The sequence below is a fragment of the Triticum aestivum genome, chromosome 7D, assembly GCF_018294505.1.
Source record: "Triticum aestivum cultivar Chinese Spring chromosome 7D, IWGSC CS RefSeq v2.1, whole genome shotgun sequence".
Taxonomy (NCBI): domain Eukaryota; kingdom Viridiplantae; phylum Streptophyta; class Magnoliopsida; order Poales; family Poaceae; genus Triticum; species Triticum aestivum.
The window spans coordinates 637,764,852-637,780,038 of NC_057814.1; the positions used below are offsets into that span (position 1 = coordinate 637,764,852).

Below are 15,187 nucleotides of genomic sequence, written 5' to 3' on the forward strand. Positions count from 1 at the left end.
AGAGACACAGGGTTTGGACCCGACCTCCTTTTTGGAGTGTAGACAGGATCTGAGCTCTGAACTGAAGGCTCCAAACTTTCTATCGGCCCACCAGGCGAATCGGACAAGCGTTGTGGAATATATTAAAAAAATAGAGCAGTTCCTTGGGTTTATATTCCTGCCAGGGCCAAGACCAATAAACCCAAGGAACTGCTCTGTTTTTTTATTCCACAACAAAGTGTTCCCTGTTATTGAAAAGTGGGATGAAGAACTATTAATAAACAAATAGGATAAATTAGTTTTGCGGGTGAAAAACTAATAAATAGGATAATTTTGGTCAAACATGTAAATGTACTAGGGTAAAACTGAAATTCATTCTTTATTCCGACATGGGCTCCACTTATACTAATATTAAGCATATTTTATTCCTCAAAAATTGGGAGGTTCCTTCACCCTCCTCTCCAAAAAAGAAGACCATAGGGTTCCTCTGCCTCTTGTGGGGCTGTCGCCAGTCCACCTCTTCTCCGATGGCCGTAGGGCCATGGGGGCGCGGTGGATCCCGGCCCTTGCCAGCGGGAGGGCTCCTTCTTTGGATGTTTCTTTGAGTTTTGTTAGGTTTGCGTCATGTTCAAAAAATGCGAGACAGTGGCGGCTCCGTAAAGATGGAATGAGATTCTCCACTCCTAGCTCTGTCCAGTCGTGCGTCTAGAAACATCGATGGACGTGTGAAGGTGTGTCTCCGATGGATCTCGCATTGGTGGATCTGCTTGGATCTAGTCATCGTTCGTCTATGTTCGTGTGTCTTCAGTTTGGATCCTTTCGATCTAAGATACTCTTTATCGACAACGTTTGTTGTTCTAGTGCGCTCGTCCTATGGGGCCTTAGCATGACTACTTCCCGACTGTCTAGTACAACAAGTTTTGTCTGGCTCCAGTGAGAGAGGGCTGATGATGGTGGCGCGCCTTTGTCTCGCTTCAGTGCTTGTAGTCGTCGTTAGGTGGTCTATAGATCTGGATGTAATTTTTGTTATTTCTGGTGTTTGTTTTACTGCCATGATTAAAACCGAATAGATTGAAAGGTTTTTTTCGCAAAAAAAGCAAGCTCCACTTGTGTAAGAACACTAGTACAGCTTAGCCATGCATAACGAGGCGAAATGCACATACCACATATGTCAGCGCGTACATGACATGATACCGCGCGAAAGCACGCACAATATGGCGCCGACCTTTCTGTAACGAAAAAAATCCTACTGGCTTTGACTTTAGTTGTACTACGCCCTATAATCTTGCGATGTGACTAAAATATCAATGCGACCAAGTTAGGCTGCCACGCATCATTGCATATTTGCATTCAAATTGACTGCGTGCAGCACGTATGGATCACGAAATTTGCATCAAGTGGTCGCTGTGTCATGGTCCCTTTTGTTTGACAACTATGCTTCCACTTTGTTCAGTGGTGAGCAAGCTTACATCTTTAATAGCAGTGGAAGAACCTCAGAAGGAGCATTATCTACCAAATCATTACACAACGAAACTCTAGCAATACTAGCTAATTCATGAGCAGCCGCATTCGACTCTCTGGAACAAAATTCAAAAACTATAGAGCTAACCTCACAAGCCAGATGATAGCAGTCATCAACAATGGCCGCCCCATCTCCAGCGTATTGGCCATCTTTATTCATAATCTCCAAGAGTTCCTGGTTATCCCAATTGATGAACAATTTGTTGCACCTACGAAGGAAGCAACACAAACTAGATACACGCCTAGAGAAAAATGACACACACACACGAAAAGAGAAGAAAACTAAACAAAGGGGGTGACTATTTGACAGGCGTCTAATATATATTTGGCATTCGGTCAAACCGCTCCCTACCATCTGGTCTAGATCCCAATGCCCAATTGGGCTCTTCTTCCCCTATACTAAACTAAAACTAAAATAAAAAAATAAAAAAATGAATTTTCTAAGAAAGAATGAAGTATTGGCATTGGTAATGAGAAATTTTAGCATGCTCTCTCTTACCTCTTCTTTTTTACATGTGAGGTAAGAAGGTACTCCCTAGTTTTTATTTACTCCACATATTAGCTTTGGTCAAAGTCAAACTTTATAAACTTTGACAACGTTTACAGAAAAAAAAATATTAACATATACAATCAACACCAAGTTTAAACTAAATTTCAGAGCCATTGCCTCAACAGTCAGAACATCATAGCAGGAGTCAACATCTCAATGAGCTTGTTCCGAGCTACAACCTCATGTGTCCTCTATCATCTCGGATGATTGCCCCCATAGCCCCTTGAAGCAAATTGCAGTTAAAGGCCGCATCAACATTTAACTTACATGTCCGTTTGGGGGTTTGTACCATCCTCCTCTTTTAAGTGAGGCCTTTGGGTCACATGCAATAAAGAATTACTGTGCCATGGTCCTAATTAATCAAAAACAGACAAGGAATGACTTGGAGATTAATTTAAAACTCCACACCTTGCCCGAGCTTGCTTGGGTGCTACTGTCACCCTGGAGACCAAGAGAGCACAGCCAGTCGGTCAGTTTTCTCATTCTTCTTTAGAAAATTTCAGTTTTTTATTTTGTATGTGCAACTATACATGGAAGTACTATGCAATATGTGTGTAAATTATATGCCTATTCTTTGCAGTTACAAAAAAGGCAGATTTTGTGTTAGTTTTTTTCTTCGCCCTTTTTCATTTTCTTTCTTCTTTAAGTCTATTAGCAGTGAGCAGTACATAATAGATCTGAGCCGTTAATCTCATTAATTTAATTAGTGGTCTGATTAACTCTTACTCCCTTCGTTTTTATTTACTCCGTATATTAGAGTTGACTGAAGTCAAACTTCCTAAAGTTTGACCAAGTTTATCAAAAAGAATATAAATATTTACCATAACAAATCTATATGATGTGGAAGTACATTTGATAATGAATCTAATGGTGTTAATTGTATATGTTAATATTTTTTTCTATAAACTTTGTCAAAGTTCATAAAGTTTGACTTTGATCAAAGCTAATATGCGGAGTAAATAAAAACGAAGGGAGTACCTTCTTATCTCACATGTAAAAAAGAAGACGTAAGAGAGAGCATGCTAAAATTTCTCATTACCAATGCCAATACTTCATTCTTTCTTAGAAAATTCAATTTTTTTTTTTTAGTTTTAGTTTAGTATAGGGGAGGAAGAGCCCAATTGGGCATTGGGATCTAGATCGGATGGTAGGGAGCGGTTCGACCGAATGCCAAATATATATTAGACGCCTGTCAAATAGTCACCCCCTTTGTTTAGTTTTCTTCTCTTTTCATGTGTGTGTCATTTTTCTCTAGCTGTGTATCTAGTTTGTGTTGCTTCCTTCATAGGTGCATTTTCAATGTGTTTGTATCAAAGAGAGAGAGAGACACACACACACACAGAGAGAGAGAGAGAGACGACACCATTGACATGATGTGCTATGTCAAGAGGTATTAACCGTCGACGTTGATGTTTTTATTTATTTTGATACTAAGCATACTACAAACATATACAATTCATATGCAAATTATTCTTGCACATTACCCTGTCGAAGTGACTGAATCGGAGGGATATTTCAGGTACCTGACGCATAAGTCCTCCCTATAAAACAACCATACAAACCACAGTTGATCAACCACGGACAGAGCTGAAACCACACAATCATACATAAAACTAGGTTCGACCACCATTAGATTTTTCACTGAGCTGAAAAGAGAGGCAACTACACTGAGACACACCCCAAGTGTAACAACACCCAAAAGGCCAAAACAGAACAAATCGCCACTACTTGTGACCACCGGTAGTACATTCGTTAAGCGAGCCGCAGAGAACCGAGCGTGTCACAAATATCCCCGGCCAGGTGCATGCCTAAATCTGAAGCGGCTTCACCATGTCCTGGCCCGATTACGCAAGCGTGGCGAGAAACTGCCGGAGACACGCCCTCGCCTTCGTCCCAGTCGAAGAAGCACCGACGTTCCGCGGCATCCCGGATCAGCTCCCCCCAGATGGAGCCGCTGCCGCTTAGCGTTGCCGCGTTGCCCACGATCCAGAGGCAGTGCCTGCAACCAAAACGATCGATCGAGGCAGTCATGCATGACAAGTTCCTACTAGTTTTGCATTTAGAATTTCATCCAGATCTCGCCGTGCGTGCGTACCTCGCCCTCGTCAAGGCAACATTGGCGCGTCGCCGGTTCGACAGGAAGCCAACGGAGCACGTGCCGTTGGACCTGACGGTGGATAGGATGATCACGTCTTCTTCACTGCCCTGGAACCCATCCACAGAGTTGACGCGAAGAACCAGGGGGCGCATCGCCTTCACGTCCCCTATCTTTCCCTGAATTGCGACCACCTGAGCGGTGTACGGGGATATGACACCCACGCTAACCACCTGCCCGGCGCTGATACAAACTGCACGCCAAACACCATGACATGAGTTCGAGGTGCATATATAGTACAGCAGTAACATAAAATAATACATTCAACGCACATTTCTTGAGACTGTGCAGTATTTGCAGGATGGCAGCCACCTCGGTCATGTTCGTCTTGCTGCGGCCGCGGTCTTCCACACCGTCGATGTTGATGAACGAGTATGGCCCGAACATTGCACCTGAAAGGTAACTACGTTCATGCTTGGTCTGCGTCACATTGGGGCCATTCAAGATTTGCTTGTCGTAGAAACTCAAGTTGGGAAAGATGCTTATGGAAGGGTGCATCCTGTACTGCATGTTGAGGAGGTGCTTCTTGTGTCCAAGTAAACCCATTCTCTCAAACAGACTCCTACCCAGCAACGCCTTATCTGAAACCTGCAAGAAATGCCACAAATGTAGATGCAATTCAAAAGAAAGTACTACTAGTACTTGGGAGCAATAATAATTAAGTAGTACTCCCTGCGATCAATAATAAGTGACGTGGTTTTGTACTAAAGGTTAGTTCAACCTCTTGGTACAAAACCGCAACATTTATTTCGGATAGGAGGTAGTATATGAAAGGTATATATGGACCTTGCTTTGGACCATAGCTGGCAGTTGGCGCTCGTCACCGATAAGAACCACATGTTTCAGTCCGGAGACTTGCAATGGGACGAGGGATTCACATTCCTTGAGCTGTGCAGCCTCGTCGATCAGAAGCAGATCCATCTTCTCCCCCTCCAGCTTAGCCGAGCCAGACACGGTGCAGAAAATGAGGGACGCACTTTTGATGCAAAACTCCTTGATCTCGGAAAACTCTTCGGTCAGAGGAAGTTGCAGGTCTCGCAACAGCGTCCTCGTGACGTCTAGAATTACAGGCATTTTCTCCCTCATGGTGCCAACTGTTTGTTCCGAGTGGTAACCCATTGTTAAACCATCGCGTTGCCGTCTCAGCTGTCTCGATGACGTGGAGACTTGTTTCTGAACGCCCAGCAGCTTGCTGAAGTCGTCGAGCATCTTGCTGAGCAAAGCAATGTTGTTGTAGTTCGTCTCCAGGGTACGATGTATTGAGACATGAGACATGATTGTCTTCAAACACTTGCTAAGCTTCTCGAAGATCCGGTGGAACTCTGACGTCGGGAAGGAGTAGTACTTGAGCACTACTGGTTTTGTGCCATCCTCCTGCTTGATCATGGCTATTTCGTCGCGCAGAAACGATTCCAGTGAAAGAAGGCACCGCCTCCAACCCGTCTCTGGCGAGAAGCACTCCGTTAGCAGCTTTAGACGAGTGTCCTGGAAGATGTTGTCGAGATCGCCGTCGATGGGCATGCGTTGCCTGTTGCCGAACAGCAGCAGATCAGCGTGGCCAGCGCAGGCATCGGGATCGGGGTGCTGCCTCCTCAGCGCCAGGAGGCTGGACGCCACCTGGCAGACGGCGGTGTTGGTCGGCGCGCACGCCAGGACCCGCCATTTCAGCTTCACGGCAGAAAGCATGAGCACGCTGATTGTCCTGGTTTTGCCCGTGCCAGGAGGCCCCCAGATGAGGCTAACCTTGCTGCTCGTGCCGCCGCCTCCACCAGCACCGGCACACTGCACCGCAGAGACGCAGCTCAGTATGGCGCCAGTCTGGGACTTGTTGAGCCCGAACAGAGACAGCCTGCCTGATACGGATAGCGGCATGTCGACATCGGTGCCGCCGGTCAGGGAAGTGCTCTGTCTCACGATGGAAAATCAGCCGTCGGATGAGAAAATCATAGTCATAGTCATACTACTAGAATGGAACGATTGAACGAAGCGATCTGCGAACCAAAGCTTACCAGCTGCATGGAGGAGTCTTCCGTTTCCCCCGCGACAGCCTTGAGAACGGAGTCGTCTCTCTTGACGGAAGAGTTGGCTCGGTAGCGGAGGCACCACCAGTTGCGTTGGTAGGGTATGGAACTGAGCAAGCTAACAACAAACGCGTAGCCTTCGATGTAATCGTCTACTCTCTGGGATGCTCTGACCACAAAGCTGCCGTCCCTATGGACGCGTTGGACGTGGGCGAGGCAGTAGGAGGCGCCATCGCCGCCGGCAAGGTCGGACGGCCGGAGCGGCATCGCGACCGAGAGCAGGACGATGTCGCTGGTGCACGGGGGAGAAGCTCCACGGATGGACACGCGATACAGTGGGGGCCTTGGCCTTGTGTCGCCCTTGCGCATGGGAAACAAGGGCCGTATCTGCACGGGCCTGGAACAGTTGGTCTGCGCCTCCAGGTTGGACCTCATCTCTGCCCGGATTTCTTCCAGCAGCGGCGCCCTGAATGAATCCAGGTAGCTCCTCAGGCCCAAGAACCTGTCAGGTATCCGGCTCACCTGCGACAGCACCGTGTTGATCATCACGTACGTACGCACTGCTCTGCTTGCTTGCTGGGAGGAAGTATTCGATTTGAAGAAATGGATGGAAACCTTGCCCCTGAAGAAGTCCTGGTTGACGACGTCTTGGAGGGACCAAGACAAGATGAGGTCGGCGAGGACGAGGTTCTCGTCGTCCTGCCCGTTCATCTTCCCCGCCTCGCCTTTCTTCTCCATCTTCGCTCGCGACCCAGATCTGCCGAGTGCGATCGAGGTGGCGCGCTTCACCGTGACCCCTCACGTGTAGTCACTGCTGTGCTCCCCGTGCGTATATGTAGTGGTACTTAACCATCTTCTTGAGTGTGAATGAATATGAACTGGTTCTTGGCACCATTAACCTAGTAGTATTGATTGATCATGCATGCAGCCGCCAATCGAATGGCCTGCCCAAGATACCGCAGGCCGCATGCAGCACGCGTGTGATCTCTTCTCGTCTCTTGCGCGTCCGCTGTTGGTTGATGCGAAGTGCACAGAATAGGAGAGAGTTTGGATTCATTCAACACAAAAACTAGACTACCGGTTTAGAGCATCTCCAGCCGCGCCCCAAACAAGGCCCTGCAGCGATTTTTCGGTCGCCGGCGCCAAAAAAAGGCCCAGTCGCGCCCCCAAGGGCCCAGTTTTTGCCGGCTCGGGCCGAAATTGGCGCCGGCGGACCCAACCCGAACCCGCGCGCTGGGGGGCGCTCGGGGGCGCCGGGCGAATCGTTTTTGGCGCGAAGAGCCGCGGGCCCCCCTTGCCAGTGACTCGACTCTCTTCTCGCCGCTTCGTCGTCCTCATCGCCTCGTTCCCCGTGACGAATCAATGCTAAAGCTTCGCGCGCTGCCGCGCCGGTCAGCCTCCATTGATGCCTCACCGGCGGCGCAGTGAAGGCCGGGCGACGCGCGTCCCCTCGCCCGCCACGCGTAACGCGCTGGCCACGCGTACTACGCGGCGCCTGCGCCTATATAAGCCGACCACCAGTGCGCCGGAGACACGCACAGATCCTCCACCGCCGACACGCCCATTTCTCCCCCTTCCTCCCTCGCCTCCTCTCGCCGTCTCCAGGGGAGGGATGCAGCAGGGACGGCGACGGCGGAGGCGGCGGCGACGACGACGGCGACGACGACGACGACGGCGGCGGCGACTACACGCGGTTCTACAGCCTCCTCGGCATGTAGAACTGCAAGGGCGGGCGGCGGGCGGCGAGGAGCGGCGAGGGAGACGGCGAGGAGCGGCGACGGAGACGGCGAGGAGCAGCCCCTAGTAGTTTTTTTTCTTTTTTTGTAAAATATGTTTAAATTTAAACGAACTCGCTGATGTTTGCGTTAAATTTGAGCCGTGTTTGCGCCGTATTTAAGTTTTTCAAAAAAACGTGGGCGCCGCGACTGGGGGGCATCACGCCCCCAGCGCGCGGTTTAGCGCCGGTGCGCCCCCAGGGGCGATTTTTAGCCCCTCCTGAGGGGCCAACGGCTGGAGATACTCTTAGAGCACGATTAATAATATAGTCAGCCGCTGGCTATATGATATTGCCACGTCATATATAGCCAAACTTATAGCTGGCAAGTACAATAGCCGAATATAAATATGTACTATATATACTTTGTTGATACATGACCCAGCTCGCTCTGTCACAAAGTGCTTAAGAGTACGTGCTGCATCCGGCTGTTAACTAGTAGCCCGCTTCTCTTTTTTCTTCTTTTCTCTCTTCCAACTAAGCAAAAATACAATATTGAATGTCTTACAGTCCGCCTACATCGCCTTATTGTACTGGCTCTTACAGGACGTGTTTTGAAGAGCGCGCCGTGTGGGTCATGGTAGAACTTGACATCCACTTTGTATGGTAACAGATAGGTGTGGGGCATGGTAGAACTTGACTGTTTCGCGTTGTCGACTCGTCGGCAGGTTGCGCACCGAGTTTCGGTGCCGCCGACATGACACGATTGTGGGGGTGGTCTAGCCGTCCAGGTGTGGCAGGTGCTTTTTTCAACGTAGTACAAACACAGAGACTTATACGGACGTATGGTCGGTCTGCCATCCATCGGTTGGAAGATCGGGCCCAAATCCGCCTCAAACGCCCGGGCGTACAACCCGGTTAGTGACCGGTCAAGAAAACCGACCCAGACGGGCGCCTCAAAGAGCCTCAAATCGCCCGGGCTGACTATCACCCCTCATATCCAGCCCAAATCCAGAGTGGATATGGGGAGGCCCGGGCGCGACCGGACGCATCCACCATGTTGTAATGATGATGGGGTCCCACACGGATACAATATGAAACCCGGCGGTCCGAAACTCGTCTTCTCCGACGGGCCATGTAGTATCCTAGCCTGGCTATTTAAGCCGACCGCCGGCACCGAAACCCTACCCGTCCACATTTCCCACCTCCCGTCCGTCGCCGCCACTTCTCAATCGCCGTCTGCCACCACTAGTAGCCCTTGCCCCTGAAAGAAACATGCCCTAGAGGCAATAATAAAGTTATTATTTATTTCCTTATATCATGATAAATGTTTATTATTCATGCTAGAATTGTATTAACCGGAAACATGATACATGTGTGAATACATAGACAAACAGAGTGTCACTAGTATGCCTCTACTTGACTAGCTCGTTAATCAAAGATGGTAATGTTTCCTAACCATGGACAAAGAGTTGTTATTTGATTAACGGGATCACATCATTAGGAGAATGATGTGATTGACTTGACCCATTCCGTTAGCTTAGCACTCGATCGTTTAGTATGTTGCTATTGCTTTCTTCATGACTTATACATGTTCCTATGACTATGAGATTATGCAACCCCCGTTTACCGGAGGAACACTTTGTGTGCTACCAAACGTCACAACGTAACTGGATGATTATAAAGGTGCTCTACAGGTGTTTCCGAAGGTATTTGTTGGGTTGGCATATTTCGAGATTAGGATTTGTCACTCCGATTGTCGGAGAGGTATCTCTAGGCCCACTCAGTAATGCACATCACTATAAGCCTTGCAAGCGTTGTAACTAATGAGTTAGTTGCGGGATGATGTATTACGGAACGAGTAAAGAGACTTGCCGGTAACGAGATTGAACTAGGTATTGAGATACCGACGATCGAATCTCGGGCAAGTAACATACCGATGACAAAGGGAACAACGTATGTTGTTATGCGGTCTGACCGATAAAGATCTTCGTAGAATATGTAGGAGCCAATATGGGCATCCAGGTCCCGCTATTGGTTATTGACCAGAGAGGTGTCTCGGTCATGTCTACATAGTTCTCGAACCCGTAGGGTCCGCACGCTTAATGTTCGTTGACGATATAGTACTATGAGTTATGTATGTTGGTGACCGTATGTTGTTCGGAATTTTGGATGAGATCACGGATATGATGAGGAACTCCGGAATGGTCCGGAAGTAAAGATTGATATGTGGATAGTAGTGTTTGATCTCCGAAAAGGTTCCAAAATCCATCGGAAGGGGTTCCGGATGTTTCTCGAAATGTTTGGGCACAAGAACACTTTATCTTGGCCAAAGGGGAAAGCCCACGAGGTTTTTGGAAATCGCAAAAGGAAGTTTTGCGGAGTCCAGGGGTCCAGACGCCAGGGTTAAGTTTTGCGGAGTCCAGGGGTCCAGACGCCGGGAACCCTGGCGTCTGGCCCTGGAGTCCGAGAAGGACTCTTGCCTTTCGGGTGAAACCGACTTTGTGGAGGCTTTTACTCCAAGTTTCGACCCCAAGGCTCAACATATAAATAGAGGGATAGGGCTAGCACCCAAGAGAGATCAAGAAACACCAAGCCGTGTGCCGGCAACCCCGTCCCCTCTAGTTTATCCTCCGTCATAGTTTTCGTAGTGCTTAGGCGAAGCCCTGCGGAGATTGTTCTTCACCAACACCGTCACCACGCCGTCGTGCTGCCGGAACTCATCTACTACTTCGCCCCTCTTGCTGGATCAAGAAGGCGGGGACGTCATCGAGCTGAACATGTGCAGAACTCGGAGGTGCCGTGCTTTCGGTACTTGGATCGGTCGGATCATGAAGACGTACGACTACATCAACCATGTTGATATAACGCTTCCGCTTACGGTCTACGAGGGTACGTAGACAACACTCTCCCCTCTCGTTGCTATGCATCACCATGATCTTGCGTGTGCGTAGGAATTTTTTTGAAATTACTACGTTCCCCAACGGTGGTATCAGAGCCTGGTTTTATGTGTAGATGTCATATGCACGAGTAGAACACAAGTGAGTTGTGGGCGATATAAGTCATACTGCTTACCAGCATGTCATACTTTGGTTCGGCGGTATTGTTGGATGAAGCGGCCTGGACCGACATTACGCGTACGCTTACGCGAGACTGGTTCTACCGACGTGCTTTGCACACATGTGGCTGGCGGGTGTCAGTTTCTCCAACTTTAGTTGAACTGAGTGTGGCTACGCCCGGTCCTTGCGAAGGTTAAAACAGCACCAACTTGACAAACTATCGTTGTGGTTTTGATGCGTAGGTAAGAACGGTTCTTGCTAAGCCCAGTAGCAGCCACGTAAAACTTGCAACAACAAAGTAGAGGACGTCTAACTTATTTTTGCAGGGCATGTTGTGATGTGATATGGTCAAGACATGATGCTGAATTTTATTGTATGAGATGATCATGTTTTGTAACCGAGATATCGGCAACTGGCAGGAGCCATATAGTTGTCGCTTTATTGTATGCAATGCAATCGCCCTGTAATGCTTTACTTTATCACTAAGTGGTAGCGATAGTCGTAGAAGCATAAGATTGGCGAGACGACAACGATGCTACGATGGAGATCAAGGTGTCGCGCCGGTGACGATGGTGATCATGACGGTGCTTCGGAGATGGAGATCACAAGCACACGATGATGATGGCCATATCACTTATTTTGATTGTATGTGATGTTTATATTTTATACATCTTATTTTGCTTAGTTCGACGATAGCTTTATAAGATGATCTCTCACTAATTATCAAAGTATAAGTGTTCTCCCTGAGTATGCACCATTGCGAAAGTTCTTCGTGCTGAGACACCACGTGATGATCGGGTGTGATAGGCTCTACGTTCAAATACAATGGGTGCAAAACAGTTGCACACGCGGAATACTCAGGTTAAACTTGACGAGCCTAGAATATAACAGATATGGCCTCGGAACACGGAGACCGAAAGGTCGAGCGTGAATCATATAGTAGATATGATCAACATAGTGATGTTCACCATTGAAACTACTCCATCTCACGTGATGATCGGACATGGTTTAGTTGATATGGATCACGTGATCACTTAGAGGATTAGAGGGATGTCTATCTATGTGGGAGTTCTTAAGTAATATGATTAATTGAACTCAAATTTATCATGAACTTAGTCCTGATAGTATTTTGCAAATTATGTTGTAGATCAATAGCTCGCGTTGTTGCTTCCCTGTGTTTATTTTTGATATGTTCCTAGAGAAAAATTATGTTGAAAGATGTTAGTAGCAAAGATGCGGATTGGATCCGTGATCTGAGGATTATCCTCATTGCTGCACAGAAGAATTATGTCCTTGATGCACCGCTAGGTGACAGACCTATTGCAGGAGCAGATGCAGACGTTATGAACGTTTGGCTAGCTCAATATGATGACTACTTCATAGTTTAGTGCACCATGCTTAACGGCTTGGAATCGGGACTTCAAAGACGTTTTGAACGTCATGGACCATACGAGATGTTCCAGGAGTTGAAGTTAATATTTCAAGCAAATACCCGAGTTGAGAGATATGAAGTCTCCAACAAGTTCTATAGCTAAATGATGGAGGAGAATAGCTCAAGCAGTGAGCATGTGCTCAGATTGTCTGGGTACTACAATCGCTTGAATCAAGTGGGAGTTAATCTTCCAGATAAAATAGTGATTGACAGAATTCTCTAGTCACCATCACCAAGTTAGTAGAACTTCGTGATGAACTATAGTATGCAACGGATGACGAAAGTAATCCCCGAGCTCTTCGCGATGCTGAAATCGACGAAGGTAGAAATCAAGAAAGAGCATCAAGTGTTGATGGTTAACAAGACCACTAGTTTGAAGAAAAGGGCAAAGGGATAGAAGGGGAACTTCAAGAAGAACGGCAAGCAAGTTGCTGCTCAAGTGAAGAAGCCCAAGTCTGGACCTAAGCCTGAGACTAAGTGCTTCTACTGCAAAGAGACTGGTCACTGGAAGCGGAACTGCCTCAAGTATTTGGTGGATAAGAAGGATGGCAAAAGTGAACAAAGGTATATTTGATATACAGATTATTGATGTGTATTTTACTAGTGTTCGTAGCAACCCCTCGGTATTTGATACTGGTTCAGTTGCTAAAGAGTAGTAACTCGAAACGGGAGTTGCATAATGAACAGAAACTAGTTAAGGATGAAGTGACGATGTGTATTGGAAGTGGTTCCAAGATTGATATGATCATCATCGCACACTCCCTATACTTTCGGGATTAGTGTTGAACCTAAATAAGTGTTATTTGTTGTTTGCGTTGAGCATGAATATGATTTGATCATGTTTATTGCAATACGGTTATTCATTTAAGTTAGAGAATAATTGTTGTTCTGTTTACATGAATAAAACCTTATATGGTTACACACCCAATGAAAATGGTTCGTTGGATCTCGATCATAGTGATACACATATTCATAATATTTAAGCCAAAATATGCAAAGTTAATAATGATAGTGCAACTTATTTGTGGCACTGCCGTTTAGGTCATATTGGTGTAAAGCGCATGAAGAAACTCCATGCTGATGGGCTTTTGGAATCACTTGATTATGAATCACTTGATGCTTGCGAACCATGCCTTATGGGCAAGATGACTAAGACTCCATTCTCCGGAACAATGGAGTGAGCAACTGACTTATTCGGAAATAATACATACTGACGTATGTGATCCGATGAGTGTTGAGGCTCACGGCGGGTATCGTTATTTTCTGACCTTGACAGATGATTTGAGCAGATATGGGTATATCTACTTGATGAAACATAAGTCTGAAACATTTGAAAAGTTCAAAGAATTTTAGAGTGAAGTGGAAAATCATCGTGAGAAGAAAATAAGGTTTCTACGATCTGATCGCGGAGACAAATATTTGAGTTACGAGTTTGGTCTTCAATTAAAACAATGTGGAATAGTTTCACAAATTCGTGCCACCTGGAACACCACAGCTTAATGGTGTGTCCGAACGTCATAACCGTACTTTATTGGATATAGTGCTATCTATGATGTTTCTTACTGATTTACCACTATAGTTTTGGGGTTATGCATTAGAGACAGCTGCATTCACGTTAAAAGGGCACCATCTAAATCCGTTGAGACGACACCGTATGAACTGTGGTTTGGCAAGAAACCAAAGTTGTCGTTTCTTAAAGTTTGGGGTTGCGATGCTTATAAGAAAAAGTTTCATCCTGATAAGCTAAAACCCAAATCGGAGAAATGTGTCTTCATAGGATACCCAAAGGAGACAGTTGGGTACACCTTCTATCACAGATCCGAAGGCAAGATATTCGTTGCTAAGAATGGATCCTTTCTAGAGAAGGAGTTTTTCTCGAAAGAAGTGAGTGGGAGGAAAGTAGAACTTGATGAGGTAACTGTACCTGCTCCCTTATTGGAAAGTAGTTCATCACAGAAATCTGTTTCTGTGACTACACCAATTAGTGAGGAAGTTAATGATGATGATCATGAAGCTTCGGATCAAGTTACTACCGAACCTCGTAGGTCAACCAGAGTGAGATCCGCACCAGAGTGGTACTGTAATCCTGTTCTGGAGGTCATGTTACTTGACCATGACGAACCTACGAACTATGAGGAAGCGATGGTGAGCCCAGATTCCGCAAAATGGCTTGAGGCCATGAAATCTGAGATGGGATCCATGTATGAGAACAAAGTGTGGACTTTGGTTGACTTGCCCGATGATCGGCAAGCCATAGAAAATAAATGGATCTTCAAGAGGAAGACGGACACTGATAGTAGTGTTACTATCTACAAAGCTAGACTTGTCGAAAAAAGGTTTTTGACAAAGTTCAAGGTGTTGACTACGATGAGATTTTCTCACTAGCAGCGATGCTTAAGTCTGTCCGAATCATGTTAGCAATTGCCGCATTTTATGAAATCTGGCAAATGGATAAACAAAACTGCATTCCTTAATGGATTTATTAAAGAAGAGTTGTATATGATGCAACCAGAAGGTTTTTGTCAATCCTAAAAGTGCTAACAAAATATGCAAGCTCCAGCGATCCATCTATGGACTGGTGCAAGCATCTCGGAGTTGGAATATACGCTTTGATAAGTTGATCAAAGGATATAGTTTTATACAGACTTGCGGTGAAGCCTGTATTTACAAGAAAGTGAGTGGGAGCACTACAACATTTCTGATAAGTATATGTGAATAACATATTGTTGATCGGAAATAATGTAGAATTATTCTGC

General features: G+C 46.5%; 1 protein-coding gene across 1 annotated transcript; it reads right to left on the bottom strand.

The window, feature by feature from the left end:
- Positions 1-1,452: 1,452 nt before the first annotated feature.
- On the bottom strand, positions 1,453-6,493 carry LOC123167263 (uncharacterized). Its single transcript, XM_044585088.1, has 9 exons — positions 6,215-6,493; positions 4,992-6,110; positions 4,478-4,793; positions 4,218-4,398; positions 3,880-4,049; positions 3,574-3,591; positions 2,318-2,402; positions 1,589-1,709; positions 1,453-1,488 (listed from the first exon to the last, which is right to left on the bottom strand). The coding sequence occupies exons 1-9, from the start codon at positions 6,491-6,493 to the stop codon at positions 1,453-1,455; spliced, it is 2,325 nt and encodes a 774-aa protein (XP_044441023.1).
- Positions 6,494-15,187: the final 8,694 nt, after the last annotated feature.